The sequence below is a fragment of the Artemia sp. Qi Xiang Cuo genome, chromosome 5 (genome assembly GCF_049724085.1).
Source record: "Artemia sp. Qi Xiang Cuo chromosome 5, ASM4972408v1, whole genome shotgun sequence".
In the NCBI taxonomy this organism is placed as follows: Eukaryota; Metazoa; Arthropoda; class Branchiopoda; order Anostraca; family Artemiidae; genus Artemia; species Artemia sp. Qi Xiang Cuo.
Genome location: NC_142798.1, coordinates 70,482,173 through 70,504,777, shown reverse-complemented (window position 1 = coordinate 70,504,777; position 22,605 = coordinate 70,482,173). Strand labels below are relative to the sequence as shown.

At 38.0% G+C, this 22,605-nt stretch overlaps 1 protein-coding gene across 4 annotated transcripts in view; it reads left to right on the top strand.

The window, feature by feature from the left end:
* Positions 1–22,605, top strand: part of LOC148952462 (uncharacterized) — a 172,973-nt gene that overhangs the window by 105,206 nt on the left and 45,162 nt on the right. For all 4 annotated transcript variants that reach the window (XM_089088962.1, XM_089088963.1, XM_089088965.1 and 1 more), the window contains 3 exons: positions 1,076–1,277; positions 11,326–11,479; positions 19,255–19,430. In XM_089088962.1, coding sequence (XP_088945088.1) covers positions 1,076–1,277; positions 11,326–11,479; positions 19,255–19,430 — 532 coding nt within the window. The remainder of the gene's footprint in view (positions 1–1,075; positions 1,278–11,325; positions 11,480–19,254; positions 19,431–22,605) is intronic.

Sequence of the window (22,605 nt, the reverse complement as noted above, 5' to 3'; positions counted from 1 at the left end):
TTATCACTTCTCTTGAACGCCTCAAGAGAAGGATTTTCCTGGGTTATCTTTGCTTACCCTGTGGTTATGACCTTGCTAACCATGTGGTGACGAATCGTCGTTCGAAACTGGTCTTCAAATGTTCATGGTGGATTTGCCATGCAAAGGTTGTTCTGTCGATCTGTACTATGACGAGTTGATCGCAAAGGCTTTATTCTGTTTGGAACGTGTTTCAGTGCCTCCTCAGATTGAGGGCAGTATATGTATTTGTATAACACTGACATTGAGACCGTGTCAAAATGATTCTGGATCGACTGCAGTGGTTTGGTCAGAGTTGCTAGTAATTGCTGCGCGGACTTCTTGGTTTTGGACACGTTCTAGAGGAGGAATATGGCTAATTGGGGCACCAGCAAAAAGAGGACATATATATCCCATGACTGGTGTGATACTACTACTACTACTAACAACAACTCACCGCAGCACCAAGCCGCCTGAGGCTAACGCTGCCACGCACGCTCCTCCTCCATCCCGATCTATTCAAAGCCTCCTGTTTACACCCTCCCAAGAAATTCCCATTTCCTTTAATAATTTCCTTTTAATGACGTTCTCCCACCCCAGACAAGGACGACCTGATTTCTGTTTAGCCCTAGACGGATGGCCGAAAAGAACAATCTTTGGTAATCTGTCTCCTTCATCCGCACAACGTGCCCTAGCCACCTCAACCTAATGGACTTGTCAGTAAGGAGACTTGGACTTGTCAGGAAAATGGCCAGGAAGAAGGCTTTAGGATTCTAGGGTGACTCATAGTTTCCTGTTGCAGGAGGATCTCGCTTTGCTGATCATTTTGTTTCTGGTCTTTCAGTGTATTTTAATTTTTTTTTTTGTATGCCTCTTGTGGGTCGTAACTAAATAAATACATGCTTAAAAGTAATTCTTGGCCAGTATTTTTCGATTTTTCTTTAGGGGGAGGGGGCTGTTCCTCTCTATACTTTTACGTTTTGCAATTAATAGATGATGTGTGCACATTCAATACTTGGAAGATTGTTTACATTTGATTTAATGTGATATATTTTATTATTATTATTCATTTTTACAGGGTAAAAGGAAGAAGAGAATTTTTGAAAGTGTCCAAACTTGCCGTTCCTGTTCAGCAGGTTGTCAAAGAAGCTGAAATTTTGGGACAAATGGATTTTGACTACTTCGCTCTCTTGGTCTGTGCAATCCTTATTGCAGCCACCGGACTTGTCGAGGATAACCTTGTGGTTCTAGTAGCAAGCATCTTGGTTTCACCTATCATGGTAATCCTTAGTTCAATTCCATATAAGTTAGATTTTTCATGGTAGGTGAAGAACAACCCTAAGACTTTCCAGATTTTACATCGAAATTTAAATTTTGACAGGATAGTAGCGTCTAGGCTAACATTCCAGTTCTACACAATTTTGACGGTTAAGTCAATTTAGTTTCATTTAATATAAGCTAACTTTGCGCTACTTAAGGAAAAGTAAAGCAATCTTGCGCAAAGATTAAATTTCTAAATTAACAACAATAACATCAAAATTCTTATTTCAGTCTTATAAGAGAAAGTTTATTTAATTAATTAATTTAAAAAACTTTTTCCACAAAATAAGTTTTTCAAAGAAAAGTAAAGAACTCCATTAAACAAAAAATGAGCAAAAATAAAATCAAATAATCTACCAAGCGTGAAACTACCAAAAATCAGTATCGATAAATAAATGAAACGCAAAAACGAACAGAAATTACAATAATTAACCGAGTCAAACTCAAAACGAGCAGAAATTAACATAAGTTGGGCGCAAAACCCCTACGTCTTCCCAAGGCCAGAATAAAATTTGCACTTTACTGAAAAAATATAAATGTTTTTTACTTTTACAACTTTAATAAATCAAATAATACTAACATTTTGATTACTAAATATCAGTATATGTATATTAAACTGACAATGCACATTCATTTGTATTTTTTCAGTAAAGTACAAATTTGTTCTGGCCTTGGGTAGGCATAGGGGTTTCATACCTCCTCTAGTTGACCTGAAATGGAAAACTTGATACCATTCGCAAAAAAATCTGTTTACTTTCTTTGATAGCTTGGATACATTTACGCTATTTTGATTTGGTTAAATTTTAAGAGCAGAAATGGGAGGATTGGCGTGGGAGGGTGGAAGTGGAAGGGGGTTTAGTTGCCCTCAAATCACTTTCGACTATTAAAAAGGGCATCAGCCCTTTCTATTTTCAATCGAATGAGCCCTTTTCGAAGTTCCCACGACAATTCCTTCGATACGAAGTGCCCTGGTCTAATCAACAACAACAACAAAAAATAATACATTATACCCACTTCGATTTCACCTATAGAAATGTCAAACCTTCCAATCACTTTCGACTATTAAAAAGGGCACTAGGCCTTTCGATTTCCAATCGAATGAACCCTTTTGGAAACGACAACGCTTTCTATAAACACCTTATATGCCCCCAGGGCATAAATTACAACCCTCTAAGACCGAATTTCCAGAACTTTCAACTACGTTAAACAACACGGCTATCTCAAAATTTTGATTGGATGTGTTTGGGGAAAAGGTGGGCGTGAGAGGGGTGTTGGTCACCTTTCAATCACTTTCGGCTATTAAAAAGGGCACAAACCACTCCAATTTCCAATTGAATGAGCGCTTTTCGAAGTTTCTACGACAACTTCTTCGATACGAAGTGCCCTGCTCTAAAGGAAAAAATTAATAAATAATACATTGTGCCAACATCTTTCTTATATGCCCCCAGGGCATAACTTAAAACCCTTGCCCTGAGGGTTGTGGGGGAGTGTCCTCCTCAAAAACACATTTTCTATCTGGAAATTGACTACGCTGAGCGAAATGGCTATCTCGAAATTTTGATTGGATGTGTTTGGGGGTATGAATGGCGTGGGGGAGGGGGGGGGGGCTAGTTGCCCTCCAATCACTTTTGAATATTAAAGTGGGCCCTAGAACTCTCGATTTCCAATTGAATGAGCCCCTTTTGAAGTCTACGACGACCCCTTCCATATGAAGTGCCCTGCTCTAAACCAAAAAAATAATGTATGATACATTGTGCCAACATTGTTCTTATATGCCCTCAGGGTATAACTTAAAACACTTCTCCTGAGGGTTGTGGGGGGGTGTCCTCCTCTTTACTTACTCCCCGGTTCTTGTCTCTTTCTCGAGTGTCCCCCTTCTTTACTTAGGCAGCGCGATCCTGCTGCCTATGATCTATACAACAACTTTCTATTTAAACCTTATATGCCCCCAGGGCATAACTTACAACCCTTGCACTGAGTGCTCTGAGGGGGTTATCATCCTAAAGGACCTAATTTCCAGAACGTTCAACCACGTTGAACAAAATGAATGTCTCAAAAGTTTGATTGGATGTGTTTTGGAAAATGGTGGACATGAGAGGGGTATTAGTTCGCTCTTCAATCCGTTTCGGCTCGCAAAAAGCTCATTGTGCCCTTCAATGTCCAATAGAATGAACTCTATTGGAGCTTTGTCAACAATGACTTTAATAAAAATTCTATATGCCTCCAGAACCTAATTTAATACCCCAGCATTAAAGGTTGTGGTGGGAGGGGTTGTCATCCTTAAAGACCAAATTTTTAAGACTTTCAACTACGTTGAATAAAATGGCTATCTACAAATTTTTATTGCATGTGTTTGGGGAAAAGGTGGGCGTGAGAGGAGGGCTAGTTGCCCTCAAATCACTTTCGACTATGAAAAAGGGTACTATCCCTTTGAATTTCAAATCGAATGAGCCCTTTTTCATGTTTCTATGACAAATATTTCAATAAAAAACTTATATGCCCCCAGGGCATGACTTTTAACCCTTGCCCTGAGGGTTGTGGGGGAGTGTCCTCCTCAAAAATGTATTTTCTATCTGGAAATCAACTACGCTGAAAAAAAAGGCTATCTCAAAATTTTGGGGAAATGATGGGCGTGGGGGTGGGCTAGTTGCCCTCTAATCACTTTCGACCATTAAAAAGGGCACTAGCCCTTTGAATTTCTAATCGAATGAGCCTTTTTTGAAGTTTCTACGATGACGCCTTATATAAAAACCTTATATGCCCCCAGGGCACAACTTAAAACCCTCGCCCGGAGGGTTGTGGGGGAGTGTCCTCCTCTTTACTTAGGCAGCGCAATCGTGCTGCCTCTGATTTATACAACAACTTTCTATAAAAACCTTATATGCCCCCAGGGCATAACTTACAACCCTTGTACTGAGTGCTCTGAGGGAGTTATCATCCTCAACGACCTAATTTCCGGAACGTTCAACTACGTTGAACAAATTGGCTGTCTCAAAATTTTGATTGGATGTGTTTTGGAAAATGGTGGGGGTGAGAGGGGCTTTAGTCGCTATCCAATCACTTTCAACTATTAAAAAGGCACTAGCCCTTTCATTTTCCAATTGAATGAGTCCTTTTGAAGTTTCTACGACAACGCTTTCAATAAAAACTTTATTTGCCCCAGGGCATAACTTACAACCCTTGATCTGAGGGCTGTGGGGAGAGGGGTTGTCATCCTTAAAGATCTAATTTTCAAAACTTTCAACTACGTTGAATAAAATGGCTATCTAAAAATTTTGATTGCATGTGTTTGGGGAAAAGGTGGGCGTGAGAGGAGGGTTAGTTGCCCTCAAATCACTTTCGACTATTAAAAAGGGTACTATCCCTTTGAATTTCAGATCGAATAAGCCCTTTTTCAAGTTTCTACGATAAAGATTTCAATAAAAACCTTATATGCCTCCAGGGCATAACTTATAATCCTTGCCCTGGGGGTTGTGGGGAAGTGTGCTCCTCAAAAATATGTTTTCTATCTGGAAATCAACTACGCTGAAAAAAATGGCTATCACAAAATTTGGATTGAATATGTTTGGAGGAATAATGGGCGTGGGGGACGGGGGGGGGGGCTAGTTGCCCTCCAATCACTTTCGACCAAAAAGGGCACTAGCCTTTTTAAAAAGGGCACTAGCCCTTTGAATTTCCAATCGAATGAGCCTTTTTTTAAAGTTTCTACGATAACGCCTTATATAAAAACCTCATATGCCCCCAGGGCATAACTTAAAACCCTCGCCCTGAGGGTTGTGGGGGAGTGTCATTCTCAAAAACATATTTTCTATCTGGAAATCAACTACGCTGAACAAAATGGCTATCTCAAAACTTTGATTGGATGTGTTTGGGGGAATGATGGGCGTGGGGGGGGGGGGCTAGTTGCCTTGCAATCGCTTTCGACTATTAGAAAGGGTACTAGCCCTTCGAATTTCCAATCGAATGAGCCTATTTTGAAGTTTTACGTCAATTCCTTCTATAAAAACCTTATATGCCCCCAGGGCATAACTTAAAACCCTTGCCCTGAGGGTTGTGGGGGAGTCTCCTCCTCAAAAACACATTTTCTACCTGGAAATCAACTACGTTGAACAAAATGGCTATCTCGAAATTTTGATTGGATCTGTTTCAGGGAATGATGGGTGGGGGGGGGGGCTATTTGCCCTCTAATTACTTTTAACTTTTAAAAATGGCCCGAGAACTCTTGATTTCAAATCGAATAATCCTCTTTTGAAGTCTCTATGACGACCCCTTCCATATGAAGTGCCCTGCTCTAAAGTAAAAAATAATAAAGGGTACATTGTGCCAACATTGTTCTTACATGCCCTCAGGGCATAACTTAAAACCCTTGTCCTGAGGGTTGTGGGGGAGTGTCCTCCTCTTTACTTAGTCCCTGTTTCTTGTATCGTTCTCGAGTGTCTCCGTTCTTTACTTAGGCAGTGCGATCATGCTGCCTATGATTTATACAAAAACTTTCTATATAAACCTTATATGCCCCCAGGGCATAACTTACAACCCTTGCACTGAGGACTCTGATGGGGGTTATCATCCTAAAAGACCTAATTTCCAGAACGTGCAACTACGTTGAACAAAATGGATGTCTCCAAATTTTGATTGAATGTGTTTTGGAAAATGGTCGGCGTGAGAGGGGTGTTAGTCGCTATCCAATCACTTTCAACTATTAAAAAAGGCACTAGCCCTTTCAATTTCCAATTGAATGAGCCCTTTTGAAGTGTCTACGACAACACTTTCAATAAAAACTTAATATGCCGCAGGGTATAACTTACAACCCTTGCCCTGAGGGATGTGGGGGGAGGGGTTGTCATCCTTAAAGACCTAATTTCCAAAACTTTCAACTACGTTGAATAAAATGGCTATCTAAAAATCTTGATTTGATTTGATTTATTTGGGGAAAAGATGGCCGTGAGAGGAGGGTTAGTTGCCCTCAAATCACTTTCGACTATTATAACGGGTACTATCCCTTTGAATTTCAAATTGAATGAGCCCTTTTTCAAGTTTCTACGACAAAGATTTCAATAAAAACCTCATATGTCTCAAGGGCATGATTTTTAATCCTTGCCCTGAGGGTTGGGGGGGGAGTTCCCTCCTAAAAAACCTATTTTATATCTGGAAGTCAACTATGTTGAACAACATGGTTATCTCAAAATTTTTATTGGATGTGTTTAGGGGAATGATGGGCGTGGGGGGGCTAGTTCCCCCTCAATCACTTTTGACTATTAAAAAGGTCATTATCGCGTTGAATTTCCAATCGAATGAGCCGTTTTTGAAGTTTTTTACGACAATGCCTTCTTTAAAAACATTATATGCCCCCAGGGCAAACTTAAAACCCTTGCCCCGAGGGTTGTGGGAGAGTGTCCTCAAAAACATATTTTCTATGTGGAAATTATCTACGCTGAACAAAATGGCTATCTCAAAATTTTTATTGGACGTGTTTGGTGGAATGATGGGCGTGGGGGGGCTAGTTGCCCTCCAATCACTTTCGACTATTAAAAAGGGCACTAGCCACACCGATTTCCAATCGAATGAGCCCTTTTCGAAGTTTCTACGACAACTCCTCGATACGAAGTTCCTATCGAAGAAAGAAGAAAAAAACACATTGTGGCCACATCGTTCTTTACTTAGGCAGCGCTGGCGCGCTGCCTATGATTCTTGTTGTAATTTTCAGTTTAATTGCATACCAGTCTCTGTCCTAATGCCTGTGTAAGGACCTAGAATATATCCAATGTTTTTTTTTATTTTCGCCATTATTTTAAATTACCAAATCGCCATTATTTGTTAGAAATAAGTACTAGAAAGAACACAAACCGATAAAACCATTTATTTTCTGAATAAAGCGTTAGACTATATCTAGGTATTGGAGAGGGGCATGGGGTTGTGCAATTAAAATGAAAGTGACTTTTAAAATCAACTAAATAGAGTATCTCATATGAGATTAAAATGATAATTTTTTGTTATTGTAGCTAATTTAGATGGGGAGTGACTGTACAAGATTACCATCTTTTAATACACCCCCAAGCCCTGGTTATAGCCCTAGGCTAAACACACAAGTACCACACAATCCAGATGCACAAAAAGAAAAACTGCCAAAATACTTCAATTTGGACTACAGATACGTTCTTGGAAGTTTCATTTTCCTAATTCAACCGTATAAACTAATAAGTTGTCAAAAATCCTCTAACCTCTAATCTGGTGTGAACTTTTAGTTTATTTGAGTATCAGAGCCGTCCTGGCTAAGTGGTTGGCGTGCTGGGTTGGGAATCCTTTGTCCGAAGGGCACGGGCTCGATTCCTGTGACGGGGGTCAGTGGCATGATTCTTTAAGCTCAGCCAGAGTCGACCCTGCTCTAGGAATTGGTACCTGGAGAAATCTGGGAGAGGTAAGCAGGAAGGATGTTGGAAAGCACCGGCTGGCTGCCCCTCAACCCCCATTGCACTTCCTGGCTGGAGGGCCATGAAACAGAGATCAGCACTGCCGGTTTGGACCTTAAGGACCTAGTGCTGTCACACTTGCTTACTTCCAAGCCCTGTATATGGCCCTAGGTTAACCACTAAGAATGTGACCTAACTATGTAAACTCCCACAACTATTATGTGTAAACTATAACAACTAAGTTGTGCCTCAAATAAGACAACAAAACAATGGGAATAGAATACAGAATAAGAAAGAATACAACCGTGAGCACAGAAGAATTTGAAGTTGCCTCAGACCTGGAACAATGGCACAAATCAAGTTGCTATAAGTTGCCGATCTTTTCGTTAAGTTATCAGGAGTAGTTTTGAAGTAAGGGACAAACAATATTTTTGAAGGAATAGAAAGTATTTTCTTCTGAGAAACACTATGTTCTATTAAAGATGCTATACTGGAAGAGGATAAAAATCATCTGTCTTATTCGGTATTTTAGAAGAAAATTCTCTACTCTCATTAATTGTGTGCGGAATTTTCAAAGATTCGGTCCTTTGTTTAACACCCTTTCCTCTGATTTGAAAGAGGTGCTTGACAAACTTAGTCTTCAGTCTAGGAATATATCCCTGTGCTAAGAGGGAGGGCTAGAATTCCATTAAACTGAAATTATGTATGAACACCTAATAAATAAGATTGTTTTTAACGTAATGAATTTATATTTAGTTAAGAACTAGACATAAACTGAGCTATTACCCTACAATTTTACCGAATATACTAAAGCTAAGGGTAAAATTTTATATGAACGGTAAAAAGTGGCTCTAAACCTGTACAAACTTTTACAATTTACAAATGTGACTGGGTAGAAAAAGAACTTCAAGTACAAAACACTATTTAAAACAGCTTTCAAAACTATAAAAAAAAGTGTAAAATGTAATTCTAAACTTAAAAACACAAAAGATGTTCATTTTTTATTTCTATACGAAGTTTCTTTTTTGTTTTTTGTCATTTAAATTCATACTAAAAAAATTAATCAACAATTTTCCCCGACATTGTTCCTTAGCTAGCAAGTGGATACACAATTTTTATTCAAATTTTTCGTGGCAATTTTTGTAAGGACGGTCGGTGGAAATAGATCTATGGGTTCTGTGCACGTGTCGTGTTTTTTTTTTTTGATTTATTTTTTTATTTTTTTTTTGGGGGGGGGGGGGTGGTTCGCGGCTCCTCGGTGACATCTAAAGTTTAGGAAGTAAAACAGTTCATCAAAATGTCATTATGATCTGTGAAAAATGAGTACAAAAAGGGTGGTTGCTATGGTACTAAACTGAGAGCGAATTTAAAAGTCTATTAAATAGAATTCGTCTGATAAGAATAAAGTAAGAGTTTTGTTCTATTGTAGCTATTTTAAAATTTTAGAAGGGTTGTCTCTGGATAATATTTCCAAAAATATTTCTGTTGGCCCAGATCCAAGAATTTTTGCGATTTATTTGGGTTTGGAAAAGACTTACTATCTACATATATATATATATATATATATATATATATATATATATATATATATATATATATATATATATATATATATATATATATATATATATATATATATAGATAAAATGTTTCCATGGTAATTTCATCAAAACCATAATAAGCCTAATAGCCTAATAAAGAGACAATTATATTTATAGTGTCCTTCTTAAGAGATGAAATGAGCTTAAAAAATACTTGAAAAGAAGCAATGAGCAAACAATTATTGTGTGTAATTATGAGTATGTATCTCTCAGTGAATGGAATTGAATGTTATTCCACATTGAGATATAAATATAAGTATAAATAAAAATGAATACAAAATACCAAATCATATAGAATATGAATATAAATGCAATATGCATAACCTTTTTGTTTACCTTCCAAGACACAAGTAAACACTATGACATAACTATGTGTAGTAACTATAAAATAATGTTTTCTGTTAAGGGCTAGGCACACGTAGCTGATTTCAGGAACTGATTTCAGCATCAGTGGACAAACGATAGCGGTAAGAAAAATTTGGTTGAAAGAAAATTTTATTGCGCCAAATTTTCAAAACAAAAAATCATGGACACAAATAGTCAACTGCAGTCTATTGATAGTTACTTGATTAATCCTAGCTTAGTTCTCAGTTAATTCTCAAGCTCAGTAGTCGGGTCTTTCACCACAGATACCTCTGGCTGACCATTTATTTGTATCCCTGTTTTTTGGTGATGATCATGATGAAAATCAGCGCTGATTTTGTAAATCTGTTGAAAATTTGTCAACCTCAAATCGACGCCGATTTCCTTTAAAATCGGCGCTGATTTGGAAATCAGTTCCTGAAATCAGCTACGTGTGCCCAGCCCTTTATTTCTGAATAAGTACAATCTAATTTCTTGTATAAATTGTCAAATGCATTCTGTTGTTCATGGCTGCTATAAATTGCTGAAAACAGGGGTGTCCCGAGGCGCATTTTATTGGATGGGGGGGGCGATCGTAAATTTTACCGAATCGCTACCTGATTTGTGCCGAATTCTCGGCAGAAGCCAAGAATTTGCTAAATTTCGGTCGATTTTGCAAAATTTCTGCCGAAATTTTCGCCTTCGGGAAAATTTTTGCCAAATGCCAAAAAAGTTGGGGGGCGGTACGCCCCTCCCACCCCCCACCCCCCCACGGGACGCCCTTGGCTGAAAATCCTAAAGGAGTAGCGTTAAATAAGTTTGGAGATCACACTGGCTATATACAATAGATAAGGTCCAAAATTCGAGTTTTTTGAATAGGAAGAATGGTAGTATTTCTTGTTAGAGACGGGTTTTGTTTGTCAACAAGGTTACAAAGTATTTTGGTCATTTGTTGGGAGACAGGAAAGTGAGGCAGGAGACTTTCCTTCTGGATGACTGCCATAAAAGGAAGTCTGGGGAATAACAATTTTTCAGTGAGTTGGCACACTGATGGATTTTCTTTTTCTTTTATTTCTTCACGTTTTAAATTCTTTGTTTATCATTCAACGAGCTGACTTCAGTCCAGGTACACAAAAATTTGAACTACCAGGTGGGACACATATTTTATTTTAGGTTTTTTTTATTTTAAGTTCATTTATTTTAAGTTTATTTTAAAAATAGACTATATGGGAATTAGCTGAAGTGCTGACGTAACAGGCAAATAGGACTTGAGAAAATATATGAACAGTCAAGGAATTTAATTCAGGAATAGAAAAGCTACACTAATTAAACATTTATCATTACGAACCTACAATTATCACCATCTACAATTACGATTTCAATGCGTATCTTGCGTAGCAGCACTACTAATCTTGTTCAGTATTGGAACAGTTGAACCTGACTTAGAAATAAACTGAAACAAATATGTCGTGACGGTAGAGAGAAGATCTTGTAATAAACAAAACAGAAAACACAGGAATTTTTAATATAGATACGCAGATGTACGAAACGTGGGTTTGTGATTGCATGAAATTATGTGTTTGTATTTTTGTCTAATCCATGCTTTGTTTGTTTCTTTGATTTGTCATATAATTTATATTTAATTTTTTTTTCCAAAGGGACCAATAACCGCTGCAACTATTGGGTTTTCCATTGGAAACAAGCATCTTTATAGGATGGCTGTCTTAAATGAAGTTTTGAGTCTGGCGCTGTGCCTGGCGGCCAGTTTCATCTTCGGAATCATTTATTTCAGCATTGAAGGGTGGAATAATGGTATATCTTATATATTTTCTCAACTCCAGTTTTGAAAAATATTATTACCAGTTTTTTGTCTCTAAAAGATCGTGTAACTTCAAATTGTGTAACATTATGTAAATCCTAGTCAATGCTATGATTAACTAACACCAGACCCACTCACGATGAAGTTTATCGTGGTGACTTCTTTTGACCAATTCAGGTAGAAAATTGTCACCATATAAAAGGTTTCAAAAGTACCTATCTGATATAGCAAAGTATTTACTTAAAGATTTACTCCCATTGGTAGTTTCAGCCCGGTCGACGGTTTCTGTGCTTCATAGATTGGAACAATCTTGGTCAAAGCATAAAAAGATTCGTGACATTTCTCTGTTGAAGAGTTTTATTAAAGAAATAATAATAATAGTTTATTTGTAATCCACTATACTATACGTATAAATAATGGAGTAACACAAGAAAAAGGACAAAGAAAAAGCAAATAAAAACAGAAGAAGAAGAAGGAAACATAACTATAAATGAACACATACGTACGCAGGCAAAAATTCATGCAGGATGTATTAACACAAACACATACAAAGAAGCTTTCCTTAGACAAGTCAAAAGAGCCGCACAAGAGGGTGAAAAACCTTACCGCAGGCAAGCCTCTTCATTTAACTTGAAATCCAACCTATCGAGCGACATCAGCATACTAGTTGCACTAAATACTCGAATAATCTTACTATTCCTTGACCAACAAAGAAGGTGCAAAAGATATTTACAGTATTAGAAGTACAGTACTCCAATGCCCAGTATATCATCAGTATTGAAGGATTGACTTGACAGAAAAAGCATGAAACGGTCACCAAAATACTTGAAGTAATACCTCAGCTCCTCACTACTGAAGTAATACCTCAGCTCCATTTTTAGTTGCCTTATACCTCAGCTCCTCTTCTTCCCCCAGAAGCAAATAGTGTGTCCGTGAAGAGTCTCCAATCATATCTTATGTGAGCAACAGCATTGGTATCTTCCCATTCTGTGATTACGATTGTTTGGATTGCAGGTCTTTTTCACCCATATGTCCTTCGTCTTGTGCCCTCTGATTGTTATTACAGAAGTATGCTGGTATTCGAATTACATGTCCAAGATACCGCCAATTTCGTTGTCTCGTCAAATCAGATACGTCAGTCTGGTTTGTGTTTTGGCGAATTACTATATTTACGAGTAATAATTTATCTGTCAAATTGACGTTTAGTGTCCTTCGTTGGCAGTTTTTTTTTTTTTTATTCGCAGCTAGGCGTTTCTCTTTCTGAGCTGGAAGTTTTAGGCACGCGGCTGCATATAGCAGGACTGACAGAACGTTGTTATAGAGCCAACGTAGTTTCATCTGGAGCAAGTATTTGGTTGATGTCCATACTAGTCTAAGTTGTTGGAACACTGAACTTGTCAAAACTATGCAGGTCTCAAATCTTTCCCGAAATCACTACTCTATCTGACTTGACTCCAAAGCTATCTGGAACAGGTAACTTGTTCTATTCGTTTGGTCCTGAGCTGGACATTTAGGGCCAAGGTGACAGTTGACATTGTTTTTATTTTAGGAATATTTATACACAGCCCGTACTGTTCAGCTTTATCTGCTGTTTTGTTCTGAAACTCTTATCTTTTTTTTATATATGTATCTAATAGACCGACATCATCTGTGAAGTTCTATTCCTGCACCCGTCTGCCCCTGACTTTGATCCCATATTTCTCCAAATATATTGATTGATTGTGACACAACCGAGTCGATTGTGAGAATGAATCTATCCTTGTTTATCTCCCGTTGCGACTTTTAAATATCTTATAAGGGTTCGGAGCTTCTAAAGCAGCATGTTTTTCACGTTTTGTAATTATAAAATAGACTTCTGTGGAATACCATAGAGGATCAGGATATACCACTAAGTTGGTGCTTTATAGAGTCGAATGCTTATTTAAAGTCGACAAACAGTATATAGAAGAATTGTCTCCATTCATTGGATTCTTCAAACATTTTACGCAAAGTGAAGACCAAATCAGCACACGATTTGTTTGGTCGGGAATCATTTTTCTCTTCGAGTAAATGCAGGTCTAAGTAGATGCACCTACAGCAAAAGCATAATATAAGCGCACGCAAGTATAATATAAGCACCAGCGAGTGGATTAGTTCACAATGCTGCAACTCCCCTCCTTTAATTAGGAACGTCTGCTTTCATGTCAAGCCTTAAGGTTGGTCTGATCACTCTGCCGCTGCGGGTATGCGACATGGCCTTTGGTGTGGTGGAGGGTTGAGTCCTTGTGGTCGTGCAAGTAGAAGCCGCATTTTGGGATTCAGGCACGATGCTTGCTGGGGGGGGGGCAAGATGGATCGCCTTTTTCTTCTGGGATTGAGTGACTTAGTGGTTGAGTTCCGATGTTTGCAGGGTTTGGTTAAGGCGATTTGGCTGAGTGGATGACGGAGGTGTAGCTGCTGTCGTCCCCTGTTATTGTTGGGATACTGACTGCGTTCTTGGCTGCGGTAAAGGGACGCCGGGAGATGTGGGCTACGTTTCGTCGTAGTCTGGAACCATCTTTTGTCTCCACTATGTGTTTCTTTGATGGGATATGATTTTTGCTTTTTTCCAGGGGCTGTTCGTTTTCTTCTGGACATAATTTTGGTCGTTCGGCTTGGTCGTTCGCGGACTTACCATGATAGGATTCCTGACTTCCCTGTTCCTTTGACCTGTGTTGTAGAAAGGTATGGAGGGGGATAGTTTTGGGTCTCAGCTAATGGTAGGACAGACTGCTGCTGGCAACTCATTTGAAGTTGGACAGATGAAGCATGACCATCAACTGGGCTGTTTCTATATTCTAGAAGTGCAATATGTGGGTCACTTCCACTTTCCTTTGCTTTCGTTTGTATCCGTTTGCAAGTTTGTAGTGATTTTTCCAGCAGACCATTTGATCTTGGATAGATGGGACTGGAGGTTTTCACACTGATTCCCCGTACTTGTGCTAAGTCTCTGAACTCCTGAGAAAAAAGTTGAGAATTATTGTCTGAAGTTGTCAGCTGAGGGATTCCGAAACGTGCAAAGTTAGCTTTCAGTTTGTCAATGATTGCGGCTGATGTCTGACTTTGTAGTTTATCTATTTCAAAATATCTGAAGTAATAGTCAGCAGTTATGAGATAACAGATTTTGTTCCACTCAAATAGGTCAGTTTCGTTATGCTGCCATGGTAGTGAGGGTGGCTGATTACTAATCAATGGCTCTTTTTGATTGTTCATTGCAAATTTTGCACATGCTTCACATTTTTTGACGAAGGTCTTGATGTGTGTGTTCATTCCTGGCCAATAGAGGATTGTTCTGGCACGCTGTTTGGTTTTGTCTATCCCCAGGTGTGCTGCGTGAAGCTGGTGAACTATGTTGGTTTTGAGAGGATGGGGTACAGCAATTCCTTGGCCTTTTAGAGTTAGCACATCATGGATTGCTAACTCGTGTCTGATATTCCAGATGGGATAGCTTCTGTTGGACATGACCGGCGTGTGATAGGCCCTCCTTTGTGTATGAGTTCCACGAGTGTCTTAAGTTGAGTATCTTTCTTTGTCTCATGGCGTATCTCCTCTAGTTTGGAGTCGCTTACTGGCAGAGATTTCGTCACTGCGAGCACATAGACTTCGATTTCATTGTGCATTTGGGCATCAGTATCTGGCACTTGAAGTCGAGAGAGTGCATCTGGTACCGGAATATCTGATCTGGGGCTGTAGTCTACTTCTAGGTCATACGGCTGAATCTGGATCATCATTTGCTGCAATCGCGCTGGTGCATCGTGGAGTGGACGTGACAGGATGGTCTCTAGTGCGCGATGATCTGTTGTTACGATGGTTTTGTGCCCATAGATATAGTGGTGAAAGTGTTTGTACCCAAACACGATTGCGTAGAGTTCTTTTTCCAGCTGCAAATAGTTCTCTTCTGTCTTGCTAAGGGCTCTAGATGCAAAACCTACTGTCTTCCCATTTTAGGATAACTCGGATCCAAGTCCATGCTTTGAAGCATCAACCTTGAGCTCAACTGTTTTGCATATATGGTAAAAAAAATAATAGATTTTCTGATATAAAGCTCTTGATCTCTCTCGTGCATGATTTGTGATTAACTTCCCACCTGAATTCCATGGCTTTAGTTAGATCTCCCAGTGGCTTATTGCTGGAGGATAGGTCGGGTATGTACTTCAATAGAAAGTTGAGCATTACTAACAATGTCTGTAGCTCTTCTCTACACTGGGGATTTGGCATGTCTTGTATGGCCCTGATCTTTTCTGGGTCTGACTGTATCCTGTCCTTGCTGATAATGTGTCCAAAATATTTGACTCTGTCTTTGGCAAATTCGCATTTTATACTGTTGAAATGGACTCCTTTTTCTCTGGCTCTTCTAAATAGGCTTAAAGCCTTTGGTCATGCTCTGTTTTGTTTTCCCCATATACTAGAATATCACCTACAAGAACTCTAATACTTTTTAATCTTGCAAATGCTTTTTCCATTTTCCTCTGGAACTCGTCTTGAGCAGACAACAGACCAAATCTTTTCCATTTGTATCGCCCATAGAGGGTACTGAAGGTTTTGTAGTAGGAAGATCGCGTGGAGAGTGGGAGCATCCAGTAGCCTGAGGGGGCATCTAGCATGCTGAATACTGCTACTCCATCAAGCTCAGCAACAGCATCTTTGAATGTTGGGACTAGTGGGTGGACATGTTGGGACATGTTGGGGTAGTGGGTGCGCTTTATCACCTTGTTCAGATCCACCGAGTCGATGCAGTCTTATGCCTCAATCCTTTTTTTCAACCATTACCATGACATTAACCCAATCCATTGGTTCACTGACTTTTTCAATGATGTCGAGACTTTCTAGTCGTTCTAACTACTCCTTGCTTCGGAGCTAGTGGTATTTTACGTAATTTAGGGTTTCTGACTCCACACACTATTTTGTCTCTTAGCATTTCACTTTCACTGGTGTATCGGTATGGTTTAACTATGATCTTAAGTTTTGTTATGTATTTGTCGGTATTTTCAGCATCCTTCTGGTTTTACTTCTGAAATATATAGCGAGAGAATACTTGATTCTTTTTGGGGGCTGCATAGTCTCTGAACGTCTTCAGGTAGGCCTTGATGATGTCTTTTTCAGCTGCTGCAAGCTCAAAAGTCCTAAAGATCTCTCTGCCCTGTGCACGAACCCAGATTAGGAGGTATGCACATTTTACTTTCTCAGACTTTTCAGCAAGAGAGCCTTTACACATGAGTACTTCATGACTTTCAAACGCAGCCCATTCTGAAACGAGATTGTCAGCATTTCAGTGGATTGATGGGTCGGTGATATCCATGACTTCTGACACCATGTAGAATTCTTTGGTTTATAATTTATTTAAAACCCAAGCCCCTAGAACAAAAGAATAATATAAGCACACGCAAGCAAATAGCAAAGTGCAATATAGGCACAAGGAAATAGCAAAGCACATTATAAGCACGAGCAAATAAGCACAAGCAAGTGGATTAGTTCACAATGCTGCACTATCTGTCCATCTATCTATCTATTAGTGGCTTTAGCTGAATGCCATTGTTAGTGGGCCCTTACGTATATTTGTCCAATGAGCAAAATTAAGAATTATAGAGATCACAATTTTGAAGAACCATCTTTACATTTACCTATTGTAATGTGTCTCCTATAGCACGCAAATTAAATTTCATCTTCTTCCTTCGGAATTTCTTTGGCATCATGTGGTAGCAATTGCAATTTTTAATTTTCCTTATTTTATTGTTGAGATGCAAACTAATTGAAGAATCTAAACAATAAAATGTTAGTAAAGAGGCTAGCTAATTAAAGAGGTTAACAAGAGGTAACAACAGGTGATAGATATTTTTAGACTTGTCTGAACTGTTTTATTTGATTCACTTAAAGCTATAAAAATTAACCCCCTAAGGAAGAGCAGGGTTTGTACAGTTGGGTATATAAATGACAGAACATATACCAATACATCTCGTCATACTTATAATAATAACAAAAAAATTAATTGGTTAAACAAAAAAAAAACATAAAATACAAAGAAATGCTGGGCAAGTTGGGTGCGGAGGGCTACCCCAACGTTGGCAGAGTAAAATAAACACAGAAAAAAAATATGATACATTTTAATATTCCATATATATTTTAATATTCCCCTATACCGGCTCAGTGTTTATGTTTCTGTGAAGCAATTTGTGTCATTCAAAGAATTGATGCGCTTGTAAAATAGACATTTCCAGTTCTCGTAATTTAACGTTAGAGCCTTTGCACAAAAGACGCTTGCTCTTGTGCAAAGGGTAACGAAAATTCCCATATGGAAGGTGGATTTGCAATTATAATGGGTTTTTAACATGAAAACGTAAATATATTTCATATAGCCATTACAAAATGCAGATTATTATATATTGAATTGAAATTGCTATAAATTAATTAATAAAAAAAAAATCCGAAAACCTGAAAATAGTGACCTAAAAATATACTTTGTTAGATCTTTCCCTACTCCTCCATCTTTATTTTCCAAATTTTCATTCTTGGAACTCAAATCATTTTGCAGCCACCCTCCCCCCCCCCCCCCACCCGGCCAATTTAAAAATTTGAGCGTATTTTAGCCTTTGTATCACTGATGTGTCTTTTTTTTTTGTCCGGTGCTACCGTAGTACAGGGGCATCATAGAGAGCAGTTTAGCAGCTCTTTTTAAAGCCACTGATTGTGTATACGTGCTTTTTATCAGTACGTATCTACGAATACTTATATATATGTATTTAACGATGGCGTCTTGATTACAACATCGTAAAGTGCTATATGGAACCAAAAATGATACATTGAAGTCTTTTCTTGAATGCAAAGGCTGGGAGCTATACTAAAATACTATTAAAATCCCCATGGTTGAAAACCTTTAACCGAAAATGTACGATCCCCCCCCCCCACTTGAATAATCTCCTCCCAGCTCCCTTTAAAAGTGAAAGCTAAAAAATGGGTTTTGGAAAAAAAAATGTACCTAATGAAAAAAAAAAAACTTAAAATGGGTTCAGGAATAACAACTGTTATATTTATCTCAACAGAAGAAGTTCATTTCAAAAACATTTTCCGGAATTTTAAAAACGAGCTTGAAGCTTCGAAAAAATGGTGTCGGATCGAAATGTAAAATATACCATTAAAGTATTGAAAACTTCTGACCATCCTCATATTTAAGCTACGATCTTCTTGCTTTCGGACCATTATTTAAATATGCTGCATAAAGATTGTGCATGTACTCTCCTTACCGTGTAGTTTAAAGCATTGAACCCCGCCCTCTAAATGTTAGTTTCGATCCTGGTTAGTACCAAATTTTCTTATTTTCTATTTAATGTTTAACTTCGCCCTTTACTTCTATGAGATTTTTTTTTTAATTAATCACGAAGACAAAAAACTTAGGTTCATTTCTTTGAAATTTAGCGTTCTTGTCGATATTTGTCTGAGAATATAAAGTCATGCGTGCACAGGGGGAGGGAGGGGGGGGGGGCTACCCCCCTAAAATCTAGAAAAATGTAGTCTGGACCCTCCACCCCCTGTCTATATTTTCTATATTTTCCTTCTAAGAATTTTAATTACCAACGAAATGAAGTTACGAGGAGTAGTTCATTTTTTGAAATTTATTGTTCTTGCTGATATTTATCTGGGTGGTCTAAATTCATGCCTATACAGGGGAGGGGGAGGCTATCCCCCTTTAATCTGAAAAATTGTGGCCTAGACCCTCCCCCCTTTTTTATCTGTATTTTCTATATTTTCTTTCTAGGAATTTTAATTACCAACGAAATGAAGTTACGAGGAGTAGCTCATTCTTTGACATTTAGTGTTCTTGTCGGTGTGCCATCTGGTGTTGGCGTGGGTTTATCTGTTCTTGGAAAGCATATTGGACCACTTGTCGGTGTTATTATTTCCGCTTCTTTACTTCCACCTGTTGCAAATGCTGTAAGATATTCTATGTTCAACTTAGCAATCGCATTCTAAGGAAATAACTTTGATAATAAAATTTATAAAATCTCATCAATCTGGTTGTAGTCCGACAAACTTCAGCTGAAATCTATAATAATCTATTAAACGGTTGGTAGGAATCTGAAAACATCTTATAATCCATAAGTCTACCCGGATCATGACACAAAAGTCAAATATCTCCTTCGAAAATCTTTCAAAAGTCAAATCTCTCATTGTCAAAAACCTAGATAATTTCGGAGACCACACTCCCTTTCCATGACGATAAAATAAAAGTTTAAAATAGGGATAAAATCCTTTTTAATAGACATTGTATAGTCTTTTCAAAGCAAAGGCGGAAGCTAGCCTCTTTGACCTAGTATTTTTTTTAGTATTTTCCTTAGAAAAAACAAATCCTCCTAAAAAAATTTTGGAGAGCAAATACTAAATATTCGATCAGTTAGAGAAATGATCAAACCAATTTTTACTTGGCGAGCGTGACCGGAACTATAAGACAAAAATCTACTTTACAAATAAGTTTAAGAACGAATTAAAGTGTTTAAAGGATGATGGAAAATTAACACCTCAACTTTATTACAAAAGCTTGCCACGCAGTTCCTTGTGCCCTAAATTATATGGACTTCCCAAAATTCATAAGCTTAACTTACCGTTACGACCGATTGTGTCAAGTACAAGGTCAAGAACAAATGTTTTAAGCAAGTGGTTAGTGGCAATCTGTAAACTACTTTTGTCTACACAAATTTCGTACATTTAGAATTCTTCGAATTTGGTTGAAAAACTGAACAAAGTAGATATTTCTTCGATTTCTTTGCTTTCGAGCTTCGACATTGTATCAATGTACACAAATTTTGATGTAAAAGCATCTGAAACTCATCTAGAAAGAAAGCTGTTAAGAAATTTGGACTTGATTAGTGGCAAAACAGATATGGAAAGTTCTGTAATTATGTATTTAGTAAGGTTATGCAATAAATTGGGGCAATAAAGTGGGGTTTATCAGATCCCATGTACTTGCGGAAGCTCATATGTGGGACGTACTAACCAGAATTTGGAAATGAGATTATTACAACATAAAGATTCTATTTCTTCGGCTTTAAAGCAAGATTCTAAGTCTGAACATTTTACTTCAGCCCTTTCAGAACATATTTTCAATTTTCCATGTCGTTTTATTCTTTTGGAGAATGTGTCTGTGATTTCTAGGGATCGGGGATTAAAACAAAATTTTCGTGAAACTCTTGGAACAAAGAAAATCTATTTTACTAATGCTGCTTTGAAATCGGGATACAGGTGAATTTGGGCTGAACTCTATGATAATTTGTTAAAATCTGACAGAGTAAAGTTCAATTCACCCAATGTAGTTGACCTTTGTCCAAATGTTATACCATTGAACGCTAATGAACCGAATCCAAGAAGGTCAAAGAGGCTAGATTCCGCCTTTGCTTTAAAAAGAATTAGATTAATCAATATGTAGTTTTATTTGATTTCGTATATAAACTTTTGTTTTAAATTGTTTTTGCTTAGTTTTACTACTGATGACGGTCAATGTATATGTGATCGAAATATCTGGTATTTTTGTGAATTTCTTTACACCGTCTATTAAAAAGGATTTTATCCCTATTTTGAACTTTTATTTTATTGTCGAAAACCTAAACTGAAAAGTATACTAAACTCCTTGTACAGCAAGGAACATCACGTTTTTACATTGGTAAGCACTGATTTCTCTGATTTTTGGTATTGCTGTTTTTTTTTTTTTTTTTTTTTTTTTTTTTTTTTTTTTTTTTTCTAGTGGTAACCATATCGAACACGAGGTCATAGAATATTGGGAGTGGGCTAACCTGACCGGCAATCAAGAATATATAACATCTTTTTTAAGTCGTTAAAGAGATCGCGACCCAACAACGTTCTATTTTCTGCTACAAAACAATAATTTCGGCTAAATACGGCCGCAGTGCCTTGACTTAAAATTTTTAGATAGCATATCGGTCAAAAACTATTTAAAAGCTGGTTATGAAATCCGCCTCTTCCCCAGATCCGCCCAATCTCTTTGGATCAGTTACGAGTTTCCCTCCAGTTTATCCTCCTCTACCCGCTCAAGGGAATTTTCAACCCGCGTTATCTCAGTGAATCAAATATCACTCAGGCTTAGACTCTGGTTCAATCCCTGCTGAACTTGAATTGCCCTGCAATTTATCCTCCTCTACCCGCTCAAGGGAATTTTCAACCCGCGTCATCTCAGTGAATCAAATAACACTCAGGCTTAGACTCTGGTGGAATCCCTGCTGAACTTGAATTGCCCTGCAATTTATCCTCCTCTACCCGCTCAAGGGAATTTTCAACCCGCGTTATCTCAGTGAATCAAATATAACTCAGGCTTAGACTCTGGTTCAATCCCTGCTGAACTTGAATTTCCCTGCAATTTATCCTCCTCTACCCGCTCAAAGGAATTTTCAACCCACGTTTTCTCAGTGAATCAAATATCACTCAGGCTTAGACTCTGGTTCAATTCCTGCTGAACTTGAATTTCCCTGCAATTTATCCTCCTCTACCAGCTCAAGGGAATTTTCAACCCGCGTTATCTCAGTGAATCAAATATCACTCAGGCTTAGACTCTGGTTCAAGCCCAGCTGAACTTGAATTTCCCTGCAATTTATCCTCCTCTACCCGCTCAAGGGAATTTTCAACCCGCTTTATCTCAGTGATAACGCGGGTTGATTTTATTATTGACAAAAAAAGAATGATTTTATTGTTGACAAGTTTCACAGATTAGTTTTAAATACGCTTGAAAAAATACAGATATCCCAATTCAATGGGAGGATGTTCAGAGTTCAGGATGTTCAGGGAGGATGCAATTTATCCTCCTCTACCCGCTCAAGGGAATTTTTAACCCGCGTTTCAGCCTTCTGAACAATCTTCCCCCATCCCTTCCCTGTTTGAAGGGATTTAGTGAACTTCAACGAACTACATGATTTTCAAATATTTTTGAGTTTCACTAGTTCCATATAGTTTAGTATTAACATATGTCCACAAGGATTCGAATCTAGGGGAGGGGTGTATTAGATGGTAAAGGCCCTTTATAAGATAGCTAAGAAGTAAATATTATAATTTAACATTTATATTATTTTATTATATTATATTTATTTTATTTATATTGTGCATT